At 43.0% G+C, this 23086-nt stretch overlaps 1 protein-coding gene across 6 annotated transcripts in view; it reads right to left on the bottom strand.

Annotated features, from left to right (window-relative positions):
* Positions 1–21520, bottom strand: part of TTC23L (tetratricopeptide repeat domain 23 like) — a 52725-nt gene extending 31205 nt beyond the window's left edge. For 2 of the 6 annotated variants that reach the window (XM_036225843.1, XM_036225839.1), the window contains exons 1-7: positions 20819–21340; positions 19803–19877; positions 18195–18375; positions 14681–14804; positions 4600–4756; positions 3075–3200; positions 188–365 (exon numbers count right to left, since the gene is read on the bottom strand). In XM_036225843.1, coding sequence (XP_036081736.1) covers positions 188–365; positions 3075–3200; positions 4600–4756; positions 14681–14804; positions 18195–18375; positions 19803–19877; positions 20819–20823 — 846 coding nt within the window. In that variant the 5' untranslated portion in view covers positions 20824–21340. The other 4 variants (XM_036225840.1, XM_036225842.1, XM_036225841.1 and 1 more) reach the window with 4 other exon arrangements.
* Positions 21521–23086: the final 1566 nt, after the last annotated feature.

A 23086-nucleotide genomic window follows, 5' to 3' on the forward strand; every position in this document is an offset into this window, starting at 1 on the left:
AGCATTCCCTGCGGGGTCACTTAAGGTTGAGGAAAGGCTCTAGTGTGGATCTGGAGGGAAGTCGGGGTTAAAATATCTATCAGTCCCAGCCCCTTGTTCTTCTGAGAAGCCAAGCTTCCCTGGCTCTGGGAACTGGGCCTGAGGCCAAACGAGGCCACCTGGCTGGGGCGCCAGCCAACCCACCAACCTGCTGCAAGTACTGGATGGCCTGGTGGTGGTTTCTCCTCAGCTGCTCAATCTGAGCAACTTCCGTGTATAGAGGGACCAGATCCGACGTCCTAGCACCCTTGGCAGCAATGATGCTGTTGATTGCCTTTTCAAAGTATACCAGAGCTAGGTTCAACCTCTGGATGGCCAAGGAGGCTCTACAAGAAAAGGGACGAAGATGGAAAGTCACAGGGAGGCCACGTGTTTTACAGACGCAAAAGGAACTGGTTCTAAGAACTAAACAATTTGGCTTCCATAAGCCAATGGTCTCAGTGGTTGGCTCAAAATCTAGCCTGCTGTAAACAAACTCCAATTAACCTGCATTTTACCCACTAAATTCCAGTGACTACCATTCATCAAACCCATTAATATGTCATGCTACAGTCTAATTTTATTAAAAAGCAAACGGAAAAAAATGGCTTCCAGCAATTTACAAGATGGGATAATTTACCCATAAACTTTCTAAATCAAAATAAAATTTTATTACCTCTGGTTCTCTTTCTTTCATGCCTAGGAAAGCGTTTGCTTTTTTTTTTTTTTTTTTTTAGTTTAGTTTATTCTTCCTTAGTTAAAAATGAGAGGATGAAGAAAACAATGTAAATATTCCCCCCAAAAGAGGGAAATTAAATAAATTATGGCACATTATACAGTAAAATACTTCAGATATCAAAAATCATGTTTTCTTTTTAGACTAACTTACAGGGGGAGAAATTCAAAATGTGCTAAGTCAAAAAAATTATAAAACTGTACTTAAAATGTGATCTTGACATACATATATATAATATATTCATAGCAGTTATGTATGGGTAGTGATATTACGATTGAATTTTATTTTCTCCTTTGTATCTGATTTTCAAATTTTTCAAAACAAAATGGGGACTATAATTTTTTGAAGGAGAATAAAATAGTATTTCATTAAGATTCATTTTTCTAGAGACAGCAAGTCACAATGAAAACATAGGAAGTTCAAAGCTGGTTCTCATGGTTATTAGCTTTACTAGTCAAATTCCAGGAGCCTATATTTCCTCCCAAATAAAACGGGGTTAAGAATACCTAAATTGACAAGGTCATTGTGATTAAAAGTTATATGTAAAGTTACCTAACATATAATACACAATCAATATTACTTCCCCCTCTCCCCTTGCCCCATCTTTGTATTCCTGAGTTAAAAATGTGTATATAAAATTATTTTATAGAAGGCGTTCTGCAATAATAAAAATTTATTTTAGACAGGAAGGTTTATCAATCAAAAGAGCACTAGCATGTTATCTGATAATTCTTAACAAAATTTTTTTTTTTTTGGATCAATTGGACCAGTAGTTCCCTTGACCACATAAGCACAAAATACCTCATTAAAAGCACAATGCCTCTCATTAAGAGCTTGTTGGGAGCTATGATCCAAGTTGTCTGGCCTGAACAATCTTGTCTTATTTCCCCCACCTTTTAAATGAGACAAGGAATTTGCCCTCACCAGATGTTTGGTCAGTATCAAACATAGCTATATCAATGTGGTATAGGTGAGCTATGGATTCAGACGACCCAATGCTGGCTCTTCTAGCTATTAGTTCTGTCACCTTGAGTTACTTAATCTTTGTGTCTTAATTTTCTTATCTGTAAAATGAAAATAATAAAAAGATCCACCTTGTGGCTTGTGATGAGGACCAAATGAAATAAACTATGTAAAGCATTAGAACACTATCTAGGATACGGTTTTACTTCGTAAACATTCCAACACTCAGAATATGCACAAAATACGCACTCAATACTGTGGAATGAATGAATGAAATGTACACTCAAATTTACTCTGAAAAAGGAACAAGGCTATCTTTTAGATTAGGCACAAAACTCAGCCACTGACCCATGTGACGGCAGGAGACATTAACCAGACTCTGATTTACAGCCCTGTGGACTTAAGTCAGTATGATTTAGCTCTGAGCATTTGAGCATCTCCCTGTTATTTCCCATCTGACTTCTAGATTCATGATTGTTTAGAGGAGGCAAGTGTGACTCATGTATTTCATTTACTTACCAGTCAGTCATCTACCCAACAATGCCAAGTGCTTACGGTTTGGGGAACAGATTGCTTTCAAGAATGTGAAGATATTTGAAAAATCTAGGGAATAGTAAACCTTTTATTACTCTTTTTTCCTTCTGATAATCTGATGGGCCCACTTTCATATCTGAATATTCTGTTTCTCAGAGGATCCCTAACTCAACTGTGATACAGTAAAGTCTTGTTCTGGCTTAAACAAATTGCATGGACTTTGTTTCCATATGGAACAGAACTTTTCTTAAAAGTGCACATAATGTGCGCAGCTTTCATAGGCTTCCAATAAATCGTCTTCATTAAGTGTTCTTTCCTCATCTTTTAAGGTGTCATACTCAATGACAGAATAGGTAGTCAGGGAAAAAAAAGTCTGATTTTGGAAAAAGCATGAAAGGCAGTATAAAGAAGGGCTAAGGGTCTGTGGGTTCAGACCATGGATCCAACACGTAAAGCCTGTCACCTTAAACAGTTCATTTAACCTGAGCTTCAGTTTTCTTGTACTCTAATGAGGTAATAATTGTACCAACTTCCCTAGTGGTAATTGTGAAGATTTAATGGGGTAGTGCACATAAAGCTTAGACCATGGTACATGCATTTGGTAAATATAAGCCTCTTTTATTATAATTTCAGTCTCTGGGTATTTTTTTGTTGTTTTTCTGAAGGGGGTTTGTGAATGTACATATGTATATGTGTGTGTGTATTTGGTTTTTTTTCCCCCCGCTCTGAATATTTTTCTCCTCTTATATAGAGAGTACAGAATAATCATGTAATTCCAGGCATCATTCATAAAAGCCTAAGCTTCTCTAAGCCTAGATCTCACCTGCCCAAAGCAATTGTTAGGTCTTTCTCTGAGATCTGTAATCCACAAACACCTCCCTTGTGTAATTCTTTCAGCTCTTCCATGTTCCTCTCTGCCTTCTGCAGGTTGAGATAAGCTTTTCTGCCGGTGAACCAGTCAAGGAAAATGCCAGGCACACAAACTCCCCCCACTGCCCGGGGACAGCAGTTGATAAGCAAATGAAAGGTCCCCTTAGAAAAACAGAGCAGTACTTGAAAATGGGTACTTTGCTGTGTTCTTTATTTCCCACATGTACATGTTGTCAAAAAGGAAGAATTTTTTTAAAAAAGGAACAGGGCTTTGGGTTTCCTGTGGTTGCCTGAATCCAAGGCTGGTGCAGGTGGTGAGGATTTGGAGATGTGAACGGAATCTATAAATTACCCTAGATTTTCTTTAGAGGTATCTACTGCCTGACAGTAATTCTTTTTTCCCAAGGTGGTTCCTATGAATGGTAAAAGAGAGGAACTCATTCTGCTGAAAGGGACTTTCTGGGTAATTTAGAAAGTCCAAGCAAAGCAGGATTTTGGCAACAGGCAAACAGGGGGAAAAATCCCCTTAATTCCCAAATATCCTTCTATTTCTCACATTTTCAATAGCCCCTGCTAAGGCAACAACAGAGGAAGGCCACATTATCAGATTTTGTGAGTTAAGCATCAGACCAATAGAGAGGGGGATATGTAGAGAGGGGGACTGGGGACCTAGGCTCAAAGAGGGCTCATGATTATTCATGAACATGAGATACCTTTAGCAGTCATCAAGTGGAGATGGTGCCAAGAGGCTGCTAAAATCCAAGCATTTTGAGGAGAGGCATATATAACAATCCTCCCCCTCCTTCCCACCCCTTCCCCCCCACCACACCCCCCGGGCATATGGAGAATTTATTTTTTTGTCTATTTTGTTTGGCCTCCAGCTTCACGGGCAGTATTCTTAACAGCATTTCAGAAAAACTAAAATGATCATGAGTCTATTAAATCAGAGGTTTTGGGCCACATATTATAATCACCTGCGAGGCTTTTAAAAACCTCAATGAACAGATGCAGCCCAGCCCCACTAAATCAAAATCTCCGGGGTGGGACCCTATCAGCACGAATTCTTGAAGCTCCCCAGGAGGTTCCAATGTGGAAACCAGCTGGACAAACAATGCTTTAAATAACCGCCCATTCTCCCTCTTCCTACCTTGCCACGACCACTATCGCTCACATCCTTTACTAACACCGATTTTGTGGGATACTCAATGAGGAGCAGGACAGACTCCAAAAACTTTCAACTGGCTGGGGATGGTGTCCCAGTACAGATCCCTGCCATGGCTCAATTCAGAGCTCCTAGGAACAGACACAGGACATATATTCAAACCCTTCTAGATGGAGACCGGAGGCTTGTGGAGGGCTGGATGTTGGAACAGAGCTATAAGGCCCTGGTTCCATCTCCCATCCTAAGTGGGATGAGCCATCTAGCATGTGTGGCCCCTGGCCCTGGTCACCAGACCCAGCTCGGAAGGACAGGATATTGGTTTTGCAGGAGCCAGGCCATCCCCAGAGTATAGTAGAGCATGACCAGAGCTTCCAGGATTCCCTTTCTCTCCTTGTCTGAGGCTGTCTTTCTCTTCCAGGTCAGCAGTGTGCTCTTGGCAGATTCGGCATGCTTCTTGGCCTGAGCTGGGAGGCCTGGAGAAATTCGAGGGTGGGTGGCAAGACAAAAACCATTTAAAAAGCATGTTTCAGTCAAAGACATTCCTAGGAGAAGATAGGCGGGCAGTGTGGTTGTCATATGGTCTGTAATATTAGTTCTCAAAACTGGAGGTGCATCAGAACGATCTGGAATGCTTGTAAAGAATATAGATTCCTGAGCCCCACCCCAGACCCACTGAGTTGGAATCTCCAGAGGAATGAAGTCCAGAAATCTATATTTTAAATTAACTCCACGAGTGCTTTTTATGCAACCATCCCAGCATTAGTCTGAGGACTTCTGTTTGGAAATCACTGATAGAGACAGGAATAGAAGAAGCTGAGTATCCCATTCCCAATTTGGCCATCAATGCCAGTTGACCTTTTCAACCCACAAAGCTTCTCCATCCTCCAACTATAAAACAACAACAATAACTACAGAAGCTGCTCCTTTACAAAACACATGGAGATAGTCCAGGAACAAACTAGGTTATGCCACAGAATGCTATGTTTTGAGCTTTCTGCGAAAGGCATTCTATAAATACAAATGCTTATGGATACAATTACTTCCATCTGGGGATATTTTCAATCCAAAATGAAGCTGGTGATACTAAGTGGTCACACACACATGCACACACACACACATAGAAAATCTAATTTCCAAATGCAGTGAGGCCTCTCGGTAAGAAGACAAAGGGAATGCCAAACCCCAGCCCGACAGAACTTGTGGCCTATGTCCCTTTTTTGATCCCCTTTTCTAGCTAAAGGTTGGGGTTCTGAGCATTTACTTGAATTGCTGTTTGTCCAGCTAACAAAGCAGACTTGCAAATGTTCAGTTTACAGAACTATTCCCTCATCCTCCAGCCTAGCTCATGTCTAGTGATCCCTGATGGGAAACAGGAGGCCCTGGAGAAAAGAGAAAGGCCAGCGGAGAACATATTGTCCCGAGTTCTCCATCCCACTGAAGACAGTCACGGCAGAGGCTCATTTCTAGCTCTCCTCTCTGCAGCACCTATGGACTGCTAAGCATATTCACCCTTGCCAAGGAGGCCCGTTGTGCCCCGAATTCTCACCTCGCACCTCTAGCCCGCAGTCTGCTCTCCCTTTGGCCCCTGGAGCCTGGTTTCACAGCATATGGGTGTACTCAATGGCAGGAGGGGTGATTTGAAAGGACTCGAATTTGACGCCTGCAGGCCTCTTATGTTCCAGATGTGCAGGGACCTCCTTGATGAATTGCAACCATGAGAACAAAGTTTCTCTGGAAGAACCCTAAAAGTGACCCAGAAGCCAAGAAGTCTCTGTCGAACATTCAGGAGATGCCTAGTCTATAGGTCTTGACTAGAGAGAAAAAGACTCTGTGGCAAAAAAGAGGGCTGTGTCTTAAGTTACCAGGGAACAGTGGTCCTCAAATTGCACTGTGCATCACAAGCGCGCTGTTAAAATGCAGATTCTTGGGCCTCACTTTTAGTAGTTATGGTTCGCAAGTTCTAAGCGTTCACACTTTTAACAACCATCCTAGGAGATACTGTTGGAGGCATTCTGAGGACCACAGGTGGACAAACACTGAGTCAGTAAAATCTTTATACGGGAAGTGGGAGTCACCTCGTTTTTGAAGAGTAAGGTTTTGACTGACGGAGAAGAATGAGGACGGCTTACCACTTGGAGTACAGAGCCCGAGGTCATAGAGACAGAATAAACGTGCGCGCGCGTGGGGTCGTGGGGTTGAGGGAACGCGGGAGTGCCAGAGAAGCCAGCCAAGTGACCAGTCTGACTGAGGGGGAGGGTTAAATTTAAAGACATACAGGGTATAACTTGGATAGGGAAAATGGAGTCTCGGAGGTCAAGATGAGGAGGTTAGATGTGATCCGTTGGGTAAAAGGGAGTCTTTTTAAGTCTTGAAGAAGGTGGCGACAACAGAAAACTGCCAGGGACAGCAGACCAAGACGATAAAGCAGGAAACTGAGGCTTTGTGTCAAACAGGTTGTTTTCCACAATCAGCTGGGCCCCTGGGAGTACATCAATGAGGAACACAGGGACCAAATCTAGATGCCTCCCTGGGTCTGTGGGAAGGAGAAAAGTGAAACTGGACAAGCTATTGAAAACCATCCCAACTGGCACAACACGGCTTCTGGGCTCATGAATGGAAAACAAGTGAGAAGGCTACTCTGGGGCGTTGCCTGCCCGCCCCTTTCCTGCCCCCATGTGCCCCGCGCTGGGTGTGAAATCCCCAGGAGGAATACTTTTCCTCTAAGCTCAGCAGCTAATTAATTATATGGTTCCTTGTCTGCACCTGCCCATGGCCCACACTATGGTCCTTCTGATAAAAAAGTAGAGCTGGTGACCAGTGGGGCATAAGCAAGCCGAACTAGGATCTTGATTTAAAACAGCTCATTAAACTTTTAAGCCAGCCCTAAAGGGAAAATCCCTTCCTTTCCCTTCCCAGAACCCACCCTGGTCCCCAAAGTGAGGAGCAAGACACTACAGGGCAAAGGGGAAAAAGAATAAAAAATTCTCGGCTACTTTTTTTATCTTACCATTTTTGTTTCCCATTTTTATGAATATTTATATTACACAATATATTAGTACCATTGTACATAATTTATAATAAATACAGAGAGTTTGCTCAAAAATTTTTTTTTTAGTGATAAGCAAGCTAATTCTCAAGAGTTTGGAGACCACATTTTTTCCAACTTTTTCAAGTATGAAAGAGCACTTTATATGCTTACGAAAAAAAAACTCACTTTGTGATAACATTTTTATAGCATTTCCTGTATGAGAAAATTTATGATGATAAAAGTAGTATGAATCAGTATTAGTAATACTTCGAAATGAATTTGCTTTTCATTAATTTCCTTTTCATTAATATCCTCTTTTATGTAAAAACAACACTCTGCATCTGTGTATGCGTATGAGACTTATTTTATCTCTCTGGAGGATGTTCTTGTTCCCTAACTCCAAGCCCCACCTCCCCAATTCCACTGTCTGCTCCAAACCAAGTCATTTTCCTTTACTTGCCCTCCGACACCAAAGACGCCACCCTTCTCCCCGCATCAACAGTGTAGCAATTACCAAGGCAAAAATCGGGGTGACAACAAGACCTGCTTCTGGTGCCTGAGCTTCAGAAATTACAAAGACATGTCGATGGATGAGAAAAAGGGTCCAGAGACTGCCCACCAAACATACCACACTTTGCTTCAGTTTGGGATGTGATTGCACCACTGATGTCTGTTACTGATCCAGGCCAGACAATCTGCTCAAAGCTACCCAATTGTTGCAGGTTGCTGCTGTCACCTTTGATCATCATCCATATTTAAGAAGTTCGCGTGGCAGCGATTAAGACGGCAGGGTCTAGAGTCAGAATTCCCAGGTACAGATCCTGGCTTAGCCACTTATTACTATCCTGTTCCTTTGAACAAGTTACTTTATCCACGCCTCAGTTTATTCACCTATAAAATGGTAATGAAAATACCATCTACCTTGTTGGGTTGTTGCAAGGATTAATTCAAGTAAAAGGATTAAATAGTGCCTAGTACAAAGAAATGAAATGAGTTTGGATAAATATTAGCTGTTATTATTATTACCATTACCACCGCCACCACCACCACCACCACCACGGCCACCAGGGTCCATTTCTCTGAAGCGATTTATTGTTCGTCTTTACTGTGGACATTTTTCATAGAGTTGCTTATAAAAGCTCTATAAAAGGCTGCATTCTCAAGTGCAAACTCACTTCAGATATGTATTAAGCTTCCTGCAGGTCAGATAGCCTGGTTTTTATCATTTCCTGTTGTTTCTATACCCTATGTTTTTTTTTGTTTTTTGTTTTTTTGTTTTTTTTTTTTTTTTTTTTTTACCAACTAGACAGAGAAGTCAGGTTTCCTGGCTTATGCTACCTTTTCTATATTTTGCAACACTTGTAACGGAGCCCTGAATACCTGGAAGGTTCCCAGCAATAACAGGCTGACTAATTTATTGCTTCACTAATAATAAGCAAAATCTCAGGAAACTGCTTGTCCACCTTGCTGTATTCTCCTTCCTGAACACTTGAAAACAGTTCACCACTAGGTGACAAACCACCTTGTCTGTACCTGCCCTTTTCTTAGCTGGAAAAGCACTGGGATCATTAGGATTATCGCCAGGTCAGCTGGCAACAGAGTTCTACTTTTACTGTCCCTTACCTTAGGTCACCAAACAATAGCCTTTTACACTGTTTTGCAAACGCCCCCACGTTCTCTCCCGTTACTGACTTCTGAACCCCATTCCAGCAATTGCTCCACTTTCAAAACCTTCCAAATCTCTAACTGGCTCCTTCCTCACTGCTTAAAATTCTTCTGGGTCTCCTCTTATAAAATTATCTTCATGTGGCTTTTCTGCTTTCTTTAGCTACCCTACTATTTTCCCTCATCCTTCCGCTATGTGGCATGTGGCTCACGTAGTCCAGTCTCCTTCCCCCCGCCCCTGGAAACTGGCTTCTGCTTTACCATTCAGCAGAAACTGCTCTCGTAAGGGCCCCCAAAGACCTACTACATAAATCTGGTCACGGTTTCTCAGTGCCCATCTTGCCGCCGCATCTGACAGCCTTAGCAGCGTGTTTTCTCCTCTTGGCTCCCAAGGAACTACACCAACCCAGTCTTCTTTCATAAACCTTCTCTAATTGACTCTTTGCTAACTCTTTACAGGGCCCTTTGCTCCCTTCCACTAATGCGTCCATTCTCCAAGGGTCTGTCTTTCGGTTTCTTTTCTTCTCTTTCCCTCTCAGGCGTTTGACAACTTCAGCATTGCCTCCATGCGTGTAATTTCCCATCTCCCCTCCCAAGCTGTGGTCTCCAATATTCCTCCTTGTTTATGATTCTCTTTTTTTCTTCCCAAGTTCTGGTCCCAAACTTCCAGCACCAAGGAGACATGTACTAGTGGATTTCTCTATTGCAATTCAAAATCGATACAGCGAGAACTGACCCACCATTCCTCTCCTCGGTCCACTCCTTTTCCTGACCCACTTTTCTCTGAAAATGGCACTTTCAGGGGCCTGGAACCTCACAGTCATCTTTGCGCCTCACTTTTCCTCAACCCCAAATCAAACGCCATATTCTGCCAATTTCTCCTTCACAGTCTTTTTTTTTTTTTAATGATCATTTTTAAATAGGTAATACATTCCCATGGTTCAAAAGTTAGAATTAGACGAAAAGGTAAATGGTAAGAGGTCTCACTTCCAATCCTTTCACCACCAGTACCAGCTTTTATGTTTCTTTCTTATGCAACCTTTGTTGTTCTTTTCTATGAATATAAGCACTCATGCTCATTTTTTTCTCCCCCTCTTTCTTACACAAAAAGAGGATTATCATCCTGCACCGTGCATTTTCTTTTGAGGTATCCAGCAGATCTTTCCCTAGTGGTGTATGGAGCTTCCCTGTGCTCTTTTTAAAGCTCCATACATCCCCACTGTGTGTATTAGTCCTCTGGTGGTGGGTACACTTGGTTGTTTCTAATCTTTTACTGTCAGAAACAATGCTGCAAAGAATAATCTTATCCATATGTTATGTTATTAGTGTGTATTTAGGAACGAGTCCCAGAAGCGGGATTTCTGGTTTAAGAGATAAATGTATCTGCCCATAATAGACTCTTAAATCCCTACCCTCCCACTCTTTCTCCGGCACTAGCCTAGTTTTATACATAAATGACTGAGATAGTGTCCCTTCTAGCTATCATTGCGAGCTTGACCTTTCCAAAACACACTTTGATTTATTCATTCTCCTCCTAGAAAATCTCCAACAGTCCTCTTTGCCTATCAAATAAATTCCAAATTCTTTAGCCTGTGTTTACAACCCGCTGTGTTCTGTCCAATGCATCCTCCTTCCCAGGTTCACCTTACCGGTCCCAACCTCAGCAGGACAGGACTGAAGGCTGCTTTCTAAACACATGTCTTTTCCCAGGCCTTGTTCATCAGAAATACCCACCTCTTCTGCCCACCCAGACCTGACTCATTTTGTTAGGGCCTTCTTGAATAGCACCTCCCCCCGAATCCATTACTTACCACCTTAGCCAGAAATGATTTCACTCAGCTTCCTCAAAGCCCTATATTTAAATCAATTACATGGCACTTGTCTGCCTTATGGTACCTTCCATCATAGTTGTCTGTATGCAGGTCACCTTCCACAGGAGCTTGTAAGTTCTTTGAAGACACAGACTGTGTCTTCTGTACCGTATACTGTATTTCCCAAAGTGCTCTTCATGGAATTTCACATACATAAGTCTCTCTCTAGATACTCACTGGAAAACTGTTTATTGAGAAAAATCAGCCTTTTGGCTTGACCCCCATCCCCCAGTGCTGGAAAAGTCTCTTGGGAAAATGAAGCAAGCAGGTTTGATGGCTGTAAAACATGCCCATGTGCAGCGAGGCATGAACACACAGAGACGCACACATCCTGCCCGCGTGGAAGGCCAGCTCATAAATTCTGTCCATTCCAAAGCACTTGCAGGATTAATGACAACAAAACTAAGTGGAGCCCAGCAAGCACTTCATCCCTCTTGAAGGTTTGCAATTTTTCAAAGCTTTAGTTGTTTTAGTCCATGGACCACAGAATTTAAAAAAAAAAAGTTAAAGTGAAGAGACTAGGTAAGGACTGTAACTGAAATAAGAGGCACCGGGCTATTCTCTCAGACCATAATCTATTCTAAAACACTCTAGGCTTGGCTTGAGAAAGTTGGGGTTCAAGGCTGGGCACTGTTATATTGTTACATGAGCACTTCATCTAATCAGGAAGTTGTTCTTCCCATCCAGAAAAGACAAATACACACAAAAAACCTTCCTTTACAGGAAAACTTTTTTTCCCCTCCAACCTACTGCCCAAATATGGTTCTCTGTTCCTGTGGCAGGAAGAACTGTGAAATTAAGAAAAAAAGATGATGTTCCCACCATGTTTTGGGACATGACCTGTTTACCTATCTCAACTCAGCTTGGAATCTAAGTGGCAAACTCAAAGCCAGTTTGTGACCATGCGCGGAAAAGGCTGACTTCAGAAGACGAGGGCCAACCTCCCTCTGCCACCTCCCCAACAAAGGGAGGCAGCCTCCAGCCTGCACCAGGCACACACAAACGTTCCCCTCAAATGCTTTCAGTACCTTCCTCTCCAGTTCAAGGTGCCACTGCCTCAAGGCTGAATTTCAACAAAAGTCTCACAGTCTTCCTGAATCTAGGCTCTCCGAAGACCCAGGGCGTAGACCTGCTGGTGCCTAACCACGTGCCAGTGACTTGCTGATTGCCGACTCCATGGGTCTGTCTTTGGCCTTCATCTCATTTGACCTCCCTCTGCCATCTGAAACTGCTGAAACTGCCCTGCACTACTTTCTGAAACCCCTTCTCCTCCCTTCCCTCTGACCTGGCCCCTCCTGATTCTTCTATTCCCTTTGCTGACTCTACTTCTGCCGACCATTCCCAACACTCCTATTCTCTAGTCTTCCCTCTGCCCTCTTTTCTCTCTTTTTACATATTTGTTTTCTGATCAGGCTCATTCATTCCTATGGCCTCAACTTCCTATAAACTAACCCCTCCCAAACCGACGTCTTTCCTGAGCTCTAGGTCCACTTCTCACTTGTCTACAGAACACCTCACCACAGATGTTCCAGGAGCGCTTCGCACTGGCTGTGACCCTGCCTGCCCGCAACCAAACTCAGCAGCTTCTTTCCCCTCCATCCATCGACTTGTTCTTCCTCTTGGGTTCTCTATTTCAGCTAAGGGTCCAGGTCACTCCCTATTCAACTTCGTCTCTTCCACAAATGTCACCAATTCCACATATTATTTTTCCTGCATTCCAACTGCCATGACCTCATTGATTTTCATCTGGCTGGGATGATGGCCTAACCGGCCTTCACCTCTACTTTGCCTACCAGTTTGAATCATCCTCTAGTTTTGTTTTTGTTTTTGTTTTTTAATTTTACAACATAAGCGTGGTTATGTCACCACCTCACTTAAAACCTTTTAATAATTCCCCAAACTCCTCGATACCTGGGTCCAAGTTAGCTTTCCAGTTCCATTACCAGGCATGACCTGTCTGTCTCAAGGCGTCTTCTGTTCTGCCCTACCCTCTCGGGTCCAGAGCACACCTACAATGTTCTATGCGAGGAGTTTCATACAGGATATCCTCCTCTCACCTCTCACTCCTCAGATCAACACACAGAGGGCCGATTTTGTACTCTGTACCGCTTCCCTCAAAATCTGGGTAAACTTATACTCAACCTTCAAAGACAGGACAAATGCCACCTTCTCTCTGCAGCCTCACCTGACTTCCTCCCCCGATGGCAGAACCACTAATCTGCCTCATTTGTCTTCCAGAACTTTGTCCCTGCCTCTATTGTGGTGCCATCACGAGATTCCTGCATAGCCTCAGAGGGCAGGGACCACTAGTAATCATGAATGCATCCTCAGTGCCTAGCACAGTGTCACCAGACTTATAACAGGAACTCTCTAAGTATTGAAATGCCACATTGGTAAATTTGACTCTTATCATGAAGACAGCAAGCTTATGAAATCAGCCTGACTAAAATAGAGAGATTTCAAATGAGGAACAATGTAGCTCCATTAGGGGAAGATTTTGCTTTGCTAAAGGCCTTCCTGGTGTCCCTTAAACCTCACGGACAGGTAGCTGCCTGCTCTGTCAATAAGTGAGGATTCTCTACTCTTCTTAGCCATGTGAGCCTTCTCTCAGAACACAAAGACATGTTCTTAAGGCCTGAAAGGGCCTCACCGTGACCTCTCTGTGACTCGCAGCATCACTGTCCCCAGGGTCAACCACTCTTGGTCTTGCCATATTGAACAGCCAATGAATCTAAAGATACATTAACAATGTGAGCTCAGAAGGACCCAAGGAGCCCTAAGAAGGAACACATGTTCTGAGGTTAAGAATTGAAAAGTGAATCTGATTTTAACTTTTTCAAAAGTTCTGATTTCTGATATCTATGGCCCAGGTATATTGGTTCACTTCCCCTGTAACCCTTAAATCTCTTAAGCCCTTAAATCACTTAACTCATACTGTAAGTTAGACCCCATCCAAGCTCTCAGGTCCAAGGGGTGCTTGAAAAAGCCCTAGGCCACTGGCTCAGTTTTATCAAGCAGTAACATTTGCCGATTCACGCTGTGTACCAGGGATGTGCAAGGTCAAATGAGAGCTAGCACTGCCTTCCGGGAGCTTCTCTTCCAGAGGCAGAGGCATTTCACAGAGCTCATGTGAATACAGCACAATGAGTTCCACCGTGGAAGTGTATGCAGTCCATGCAGGGGACATGGCTGGCTGAAGGGCAGAGAGTGTTGAGTGGACCGTGTCCTTGGTTCCAGAAATGCCTCAATTAGCCTGTCAACTAATCGTTATTGAGCCCCTACTACAAAGCTCCTGACCTCATGGAACTTAGGTTTGGGTTTCAGTTTTAGAAAATGCCTCCCTATCTTATTGTTCTGTCCCAGAAGCATCATTTCTCTAGAATGAGGGCTTTGCCTTTCCTCAGCCAAACTTTCTAGGAACCACATTCTGTCCTTGGAATTCAAGTCCCATTACTGGTCTGACTCCCTGTTGCTGAATGCATGTACCTGCCTATCCTTCCCCTATTGACCTGTGGCATGAACCTCTGATACTGTCTATTGCCCATTGTGTCTCGGTGTCCCATTCTATAAACTACAGATAATAACAGTATCTAACACAGCTAAATGAGACTAGCTTATCACATGCCAAGTCAATAAATTAACTATCATCATTGTTATGACCGTCATTTCTAAGATCCCTGCCACACTGCCTGCCTCATCCTTGGACTGGCTCTCCTCTTGATGAGGTAGGAGTTGGGGATAGGAAGGGCCCTCCCGCAGTCATCCCCACCCCCACTGTGGTTATGTGCGGGCTCAGTTCAGCCCACCCGGACCCAGTCGGGGAAACCAAGTACCTCTGAGTGTCAGGTAGCCATAAGCAAGGCTGGCCAAAGCCTGTGCACATTTCCAGTGTTCTTTCCCGAAAGTAATCTGAGAAAGGATGACACAGCGAATCAGCTCCTTGTTTGCCTGGGTATTCTGCAGAGAGCAAATAAATCATTATACTTTCTAGAAAAGAGAAAAAACTCCAGCCCATGCTCTTATCACTGAAATGGAGGACTGAATTCATCTGTCATCTTTTTTCTCTTCTCTTTCATTCCCATCCCTCATCAATCCAGCAAGTCCTGTTGGCTTCAACTAATTCCTAAGTCCTGAAAACTAAGCTCTTGTCCTCATTCCTGTCATGAGTACGCAGTTTAAGACACCTTCATCTTTTACCTGGCTGACCACAACGGCCAGTCCTAACTGCTTCCACTCTTGCCTCCCACAGTCTACTTTCTACATCGTAGCCAGAGTGACTTCTTTTAACCTGTTATTGTATAATGTACAAAAAAATAGCACAGAGGAGGACTCACTGAGCTTCATCAGATATTTCCTCACGGTCAATTTTGTTTCATATCTATGCTTCTCATCCACCCACCCTCTCCCTCTTTATTTTGAAGCAGATCAAAGATACTAAATCATTTTATATTTCATAAGTTGTCTCCAAAAAATATGCTTAGAAATATAACCACAAAATCATTATCTCACCAAAATGCAAACAATAATTCCTTAATATCAAATACCTAGTCTCAAAGATCTAATTACTGTATAAAGCTAACATTTGTTTTACTGTTTGACTGTTCATGCATTGAGGTCAGTCTCCTGAGACTCTCCTCTATAAGTTTCACATCCATTTCTAATTATTTTTATTGACAATTACTTGTCAAAGAAACTGGGCCATTTCGTCTATAGGGTTTCTCAAAGATGTAAATTTTGTTGACTGCATCCTATGATGTCATTCATTGCGTCCCTCCATTCTCCATTCTGCCTTTATTGGTCGTTAGAAGTTTGGTTAGCTTTAGCTTTTTTTTTTTTTTTTTTTTTAGGCATAACTACTTCATAGGTTCTCGTATGTTCTTCCATCAAAAGACATCGAATATCTAGTTATTTTTTCTGCTTAATGGCACAACTACATGGATTAATTCATAAAAGTTTATAAAATACTCATATTCTTTCTTCATATGTTAGCTGGAATAATTCTATAAAGAGACATCTCCCCTCATCTCTCTCCTCTTTGGTAACCCAAAAGTGTAGTTCACATCAGAAGGAGAAGATACATGACTTAGTCTTTCACTTTATTTACTAGCTTTCAAAATAATGAGTTTGTTCACCAGCATCCTCCAATGGTGACCAAATAGTTTGATGATGATGATGATGATTATAATCTTATGGATTTTCAAATATATTTGATTTTCCAAACTAATTTCTTAGGAGGGCTTTGAACCTCTTATTCCCCTGGCTTGGGACTCATCTGTCATTTACTCTCACGTTTCATTTTCATTTTGTTCACCTCAGAGAGACTGTTCTCGGCCACCGCATCTAAAACAGACTCTTGCCCCATCACTTCCTATCCCATTACCTATCTGATTGTTTTTCTTCATGGTACTTACCCTCGGATATTATATTAACTATTTTTTGTTTGTCTATGATCTGTCTCCCCAAATAAAAGTTCCTCGAGAACATAAGTTTATTCCTCGTGTTCACTACTGTATGTCCAATGTGAAGAAGAGATACTCGTTTAATATTTGCCAAATAAATCATCTCTCTATTAGCAAGGATAAGGATGTGGTAGAGAAAGAGCCCCCTGCCCCTGTAGGACGGATAGGCAGCACTCTCTACTACGAAATCACAGAATTGTTATCTTTAAGTCACAGGTTTCTGTGACTTTACAGTTATTCATTAGTTGCACTAATAAAGTCAGGCATTTATTTCCTGAGAAGGTGAAAAAAAGCACTTCAAAGACTCAGAGCCTGGAGTTTCAGCCCTGGCTGGAATGTTTCCTGACTGCTGCTCTGAGCAAGATCACCCTGGGTCCCAGCTTCTTTTTCTATTTGGAAACCTCATGGAGTCAGGAGGAAAATGAGTCTGCATCGTAGTAATCCAAAGTTGTTAAGTGTTACCTAAATTTAACCTATTTACAGGGTAATTCACAGGAACAGAACCCCAAGGACTGTTTTCTCCCTAATCTGATGCTTCGCCTGCTCCCAGCTCAAAAACACAGATGCAAGCAACATTAGAGGGGCATTTCTCCTCTTGCTTTAAAAACATCCATTCGATGAGAACTTTTGAGAGTTCTCCACGGGCTGATTACACTAAATACTAAGTTCTATTTTGAGGAAGAAGCACACCACCATGAAATATGACTGGAATGGGAGTTCAAAGCTTTGAGTTTTGTCCTGGCTCTGGACATTCTGCAGTCATCCATCCCCGAACTTCCTGCCCTGGAGACACTGAGACAATCAATGTGAGCTCTAGAGGTAGATGCAGCATTGCTGCTGCTGGCAGGCACTCCTCCTGCCCCTCAGGGCCACAAGTCCTGGGCTGGGTCGGATTTCTTCCTGCATCGAAGTCTGTCATTACCCAAACTGGCCAAGGAGCCATGAGCCTCCACAGCAAACAGTATGAAACAAAATTGTCTTTCTATAAATGATCCTTCTAGCCTGGATTTATGAAATACTGATGGGTCTAGACCAGGATGAATGTCCTTTCCAATTTCTCTGGGTAACATACAGAGGTGAATTTACAGATATATCCATCTAGGGAGGTATTGGCTTCTATTAGCTGCTTCTGAAGTGCCTCTCAGCCTTTTCTAAGCCATCTGCAGAGCATTTTTTCATGCATGTACTTCAAGATCACTTTTTGTCATCCTGGAATGGCCAAGGAGTCCTCTGTTGATAAATCATGCTGTGGGAGCAGGCCAGCACCAGTGTTCTATTAATGAGGGCCATTGGCATGCTATCTCAGGCTCCTAGATTTTTAACACTCCTGCTAAACACTTGCCCCGAGGTCCAAGCTCAAGTCCTTGCCTCACTCTTAGAAGTACATGTGGGGACTCACTGGCCCCTGCTGCTCCCTTCCATTTCTGGTGCTTTGGTTCACTTATGATTCCACTGTAATGCAAGGCAACCTACACAGACTCTGGTGAGGCCTGAGCCTAGAATGCCTGCCTACCTTTGTTCTCAACCTCCTACCTCACTATCCTGGCCTCCTTGTTACCCAAGAAATATCCTGAAGCCTTCTAGGATAAATTAAAAAAAAAATGCTTTTAATTAAAGGTAATCAAACAGCAACATGAAGAAGAAAACATTAATCTTTAGTTTAAAGCTTGGAGCACATATACTCCAGGGAGACATGTACAGTGGCCCATATGTGGAACCCAAAGGTGGGCTGGCTCCCCAACTCTGCTCTATCCTATTTTCTCCTACTTATAAAGAAATACAGCACCTTCTACTTCATGTGCTTCAAGCTTCAGTTAAGACAGAACTTCTCTAATCACGGACGTATTTTTAAATGGAAACTAGAACCAAGTGAGTTTTTTATTTTTACCATTTTCTCCTTAATCAGCCGAGCTGTTTTCTCCTGCGACTGGGCTAATTTCTCCCAGGGAAGAGACATGCAGTCTGTGGCCTTCTCCTTGGCTTTAGTGCCATCTTCGCTCCCCTCAGACCCGTTAGTGGGACACGACTCCTCTGTTGGCTGCTGTGCTGGGATCTTCATTTGCTGTGACCTGTGGGACCAGAGGGGACCATGGAGTCAGAGTTGACCTTTGTGTATCTCCAACTAGGTAAAACTGAAGGACAAAGCCCGCCCTCCCAACTGAGGGTAAGAATATGATTTCTAAATAAACTTGAAGTAATAAAACTAGGTCGTAAACTCATGTCACCCTCCAAGCCCAGCACTAGGACAGCAATGTGGTGGTTGTTCAGACAGAACAGAGGTGGTGAATCACACACCTCTAGCAGAGTCACAGCTCTGCTGCCTAGTGCTTACTAACCACATGGTTCTAAGCAAGTTATTACTTAATCTGCTTCTCTATAAAAGAGGTCGATATGAATACCTACCTGATGAGGTTATGGGGTTAAACCAGATAATACTCATAAATCACTTAGCATAGTACCTGCTATCTTGTAAGTGCTCTTTTAACAGTAGCTATTATTATTTTTATTAGCTCCATGACTTGAGTGTTGAACTAGAAGATCTCAAAGGCCTTCGTGTTCGAAAATTCTGATCCAAACCAGTAAGGAACATGAATATCCTGAAGTAATAATTAACTGAGATAAACGGAGCTACTGTTTTGAGGCTACACTTCACATGTCCTCTTCCATGATTCTTAAAAGCTTCAATATGTAGCGGCCACTAACTGAAGAGGATGTTGTCCCATCGAGGAGAGAGGAGGGCACCCACACTGGGACAAGTGCACATTGAGAAGAGAAATGGCCTACTCAATTGTTAGAAATAAACGTACTGAGAAAGAGTTTGGGACTCCTCCCCTCACTCCCCTCACATTGCATTTTCTCTCTCTCTCTCTCTCTCTCTCTCTCTCTCTCTCTCTCTCTCTCTCATACACACACACACACACACACACACACACACACACACACGCAACCTAAACCTCTGACTTCAGTTTTGGAAATAATTATGAATGAGTAGTTGAAATGGTAAAGATAAAAGTCAAAAGAGTTAATCTTACACAATAAAAGAGATAACCATATCCTAAAATTACCAGAAAAAGCTATTGCTGGTGATCCAGAATAGAATTCCAAGATCTTAAGAGTGACAACAAAAATTTTAATTAATTATAATTAAGCACCCCCAAAGGAATCATTTTTGTATTTACAATAGCTTTTAAAGGTTCAACCACTGCATAGTTTTAAAAATAAAATTTGTCTTCATTTTCCACTGATTAAGTAACAATTGTTCACTAAAAAAAAAAAAAAGAAAGAAAGAAAGAAAAGAAAAAGAAAATTCAGAAAGGAAAATAACTGTTAAGCGCAATCTTTTACATCAGGTTTGAAAAGTGATATGTTAATATCCGCCTAGCGTCCTGTTCTAAATAACCTATCCAGAGACATTTTGACAAAGAGGCTTTGCCTTAAGTGGGAGATCCCAGTGTCTCAGGCCAGGGAGTGTGATGTCAGGTTCTTTGGTACTTACTCAAGGAAGCAGTAGTCCCACTCAATATCACTACTGACAGTTGGGATTCGGATGGGACTAGCTGGCATCTTCTTCCTACCAAGAACCACATGTGAAGTCAGCTTTGGAAGAAAAGGCTTAGAAACCTGTTCTATTTTCCTTCTGTTCAACGCTATTAACATTCAACCGAAACTGCCCATTTATATAACTCATACTAAATCCACAAGTAGACTGCACATACTCATGTATGGAGACCTCTAGAAAGTAGAAATGAAAAATATTTGTCAAATTAAATCTCTACGTTAAATTTCTTCCCTGATACCTACCCATTACTTCCAAAATCCTCGCCCCTTTTTACCCCTTTTAAAGTCAGCACCTTTATAGCTCCTGAATCATCAAAACTATGGTCTCCTATTCAAGTCAGATATTGGTTTTGCAGGAATGAGAGCAAGATGGATCCAGTCAAAGCAACCAGCTCTTGGTACTAAATGAAACATGGCCCGAGTATTGGTTAATTCTCCATGTCCATAGGGCCATCTCACTGTTTTAATAGGAAATCCTAGTTAAGGAGCTGAAACATGGGTTGCCATCTGATGGGCAAAATGGCTGGAACTCATGACAAAACATTTGATTTATAATTATTTTTGAAATTCAACTCTCATGGCTATCCCTACCGCTTAAATCAAATTCAAGTCAAATGCACAGTTATTTATTGAACGTTAATACCCACCAAATCGTTCATTTCACGGGGCATATTGCTCACTCCCACCTGAGCCTTTTAAATAGTTCTGACTCAGGCTCCACAACACCCACAATCCAAAAACTATAAAGGAAAATGCAGTAATTTCTCTTGCTAATCTCTACTTCCAAAACTATGGCCAGGGAGAGGGGTTTTGACTTCTCAAACTCCTAAATTCTGTTCTTATGAGGTTCCACATGACCCTGAATTATAACATCAAACTTTGGTCCCTCTCTCAAGGGCAAGTCGCTTTCTTCTTGTCCTCAGTTGTTTCGCTGTTAACTTTGAAAACCCTTACGCCATATCCCGAGCATACTCCGTGGTCCCCCAGGGCTCCCTTTCTGCGGGTACCGCTGCAGAGACTCCAGGCGGGAGGCTCTAGCGGGCGCGGGGGGCGGGTTGCTGGCGAGCGTGGCGCCGAGTGCCTGGCGGGGGGCGGAGGAAGCCACGCCCCCAAACCAGCCCCCACTGGCTCCCCCGGCCGGGCAGCTCGGCTCGCTGCCGCGACGTCAGCGTCCAGGCTTGGGCGGACCTCGTTTAGGGCGCCTCAAGCGCGCTTTGCAGGAGACGCTCCGCCCCTCCCGCCGGCCGCAGATGGCGCTGGAGACGATGCGGTTGCCATGGGGACGGAACGCTGAGAGCGGAGCCCGGAGCGTCGGCGCCTGTAGCCATGGCGACGCGGGGTACTTTCGGACCCCTAGAATCTCCCGCGGCGCCGGCCCAGCGCACCCTCGGCTTTCCGGTCCTCGCAAGCATGAAGCACGCGAACTCAGGCTTGGCTCCAAATTTCTTTCTGCTGCGACTGAGTCGTCTACTATTCTTTTTTTCAAAGGGATTTTACCTCTCAGAAAAGACGCAGGAAGCGGAGGTAAATCCACCTAAGGATGGAAAGGAGCGCCGGCCTTCACGACTCTATTTAAAGCTGCGACGTATTGGACATCCTGCGACATCCTGCGCCGCCCGCGTGCCCCTTCGCGCACCCTGCACCTTTCCTCCCCAAAGTTCCCCCCGGGCATTCTGGCTCTCCGGACCCTGGAGGAAATGCCCAGACTGTTGACAGTGCTGGCACCGTCTGAGTTGCCTCTCCCGGTAAAGTTTGAGCTATGCATAATTAGGAAAGTGGAATGTAAGAAGTTAATAGCTTTAAAAAATGGACCAACCACTAGTTCTGCTAATGGTTCAGGAACAATTTTAGAGGGGAGAGGTCACACCGGGCAAACATCACATGGCCACAAGTTATGCAGCCGTGGATTCTCACACAACCCTTCTTCAGTGGCCCTAAACACACCCAGTGGTAACAATAACTCAGATCTGACAGGTGCAGGGGCAATTCTAGCTAATGCTCAAGCGAACAGCACCAGCTCCATCAGCCTAGTGTTTAAGGGTGTTATCTTGAACACTACCATGAATTAGGGTAGGGGCGCATGACAAATGAAGTTGGGGCTGGTATGTGTCACCCTTTTTCAAAAAAGAGCAGGCTCTGTTAAGGAAGGAGACTATTTACCAGAAACTTGAAAGGTGGTGTTTACATTTGGTGTTTGTTCTTTACAGCTCTAAGGTTGAAGTTTAATCGCTATTGATCCGAGACTGCCAAGATATCTAGCCCTTTTGTAGTTAGTTTGGAGGAGTTATTTCAATGAGTTGCTTAAATATATTTTAAGTAAAACTCGAATGGCCTATTAAAGTTTAAATCTGTACCCTCAAGTTTCTGAGCCAAAATTTTAAAAAGGGCCCACGCCCTTTATTCTCTGTTTCCAAAGAGAATTCTCAACATGGAACAATGTTCTGGTTTGACTCTATTGCCTGGGGCAAGTTCCGGCCTATGGGTCCTAATTTTCTTGCCTGTAAAATGACAGTATTTGTACCACTTGCTTGCTAAAACCTCTCCCCCCCACCCCCAGGTCCAAGATTCTGTGAGGGTAAACTGCAGATTTTTGTGACACTGCGAACAATAATTTACAAATATGGTGACAAAAAAGGAAGAATAGTTTCCATTCTCTAACACTTATTTCCCTAACCTCTTGTTAAGTTTATCTTCATCAAACTGAACAGTTTTAATGTTCTATCATTCTGAGAAATGGCTATGAGGCTGTTTCTAAGTGTATTAAATGTCACTTTTCTTTCCTGAACACTTGCTTGTGCCTGCCACTGTGAAGGGAAGTGTGGTACCAAGACAGGCACTGAATTCCCAGTCCTAAAGTGATGTTCCAATTCCACCTCTATTTAATTAGCTCTGACCAGAAGCATGTTGTCCTCATATGTAAAAATTAGAAAGCAAATGAAAAGAACTTTAAAGGTTCCTGGAGTGTCAAACCTCTGTGATATTGTTTCTTTCCTTGCCATCTTCACCCTGTCCCCAAATGTAAACCTTAGTTATAGTAAATGTGCTTTAGGGTGTATTCACCGACTCTGGTACAGAATGCTAGCAATCTGGGTAGACAGTGTTTTTGCAGCATGTTCATTCCCTCCCTCCCTTAATCCTGAAGGCAAAGAGGCAAACATTGCTATTGTGGAAATCACAGAGGAAGCATTTGTGGGGGGTACTTCCAGACTCTTCCAACCCCAA

Source organism: Rousettus aegyptiacus, unplaced genomic scaffold, assembly GCF_014176215.1.
Source record: "Rousettus aegyptiacus isolate mRouAeg1 unplaced genomic scaffold, mRouAeg1.p scaffold_m13_p_8, whole genome shotgun sequence".
Classification (NCBI taxonomy): Eukaryota; Metazoa; Chordata; class Mammalia; order Chiroptera; family Pteropodidae; genus Rousettus; species Rousettus aegyptiacus.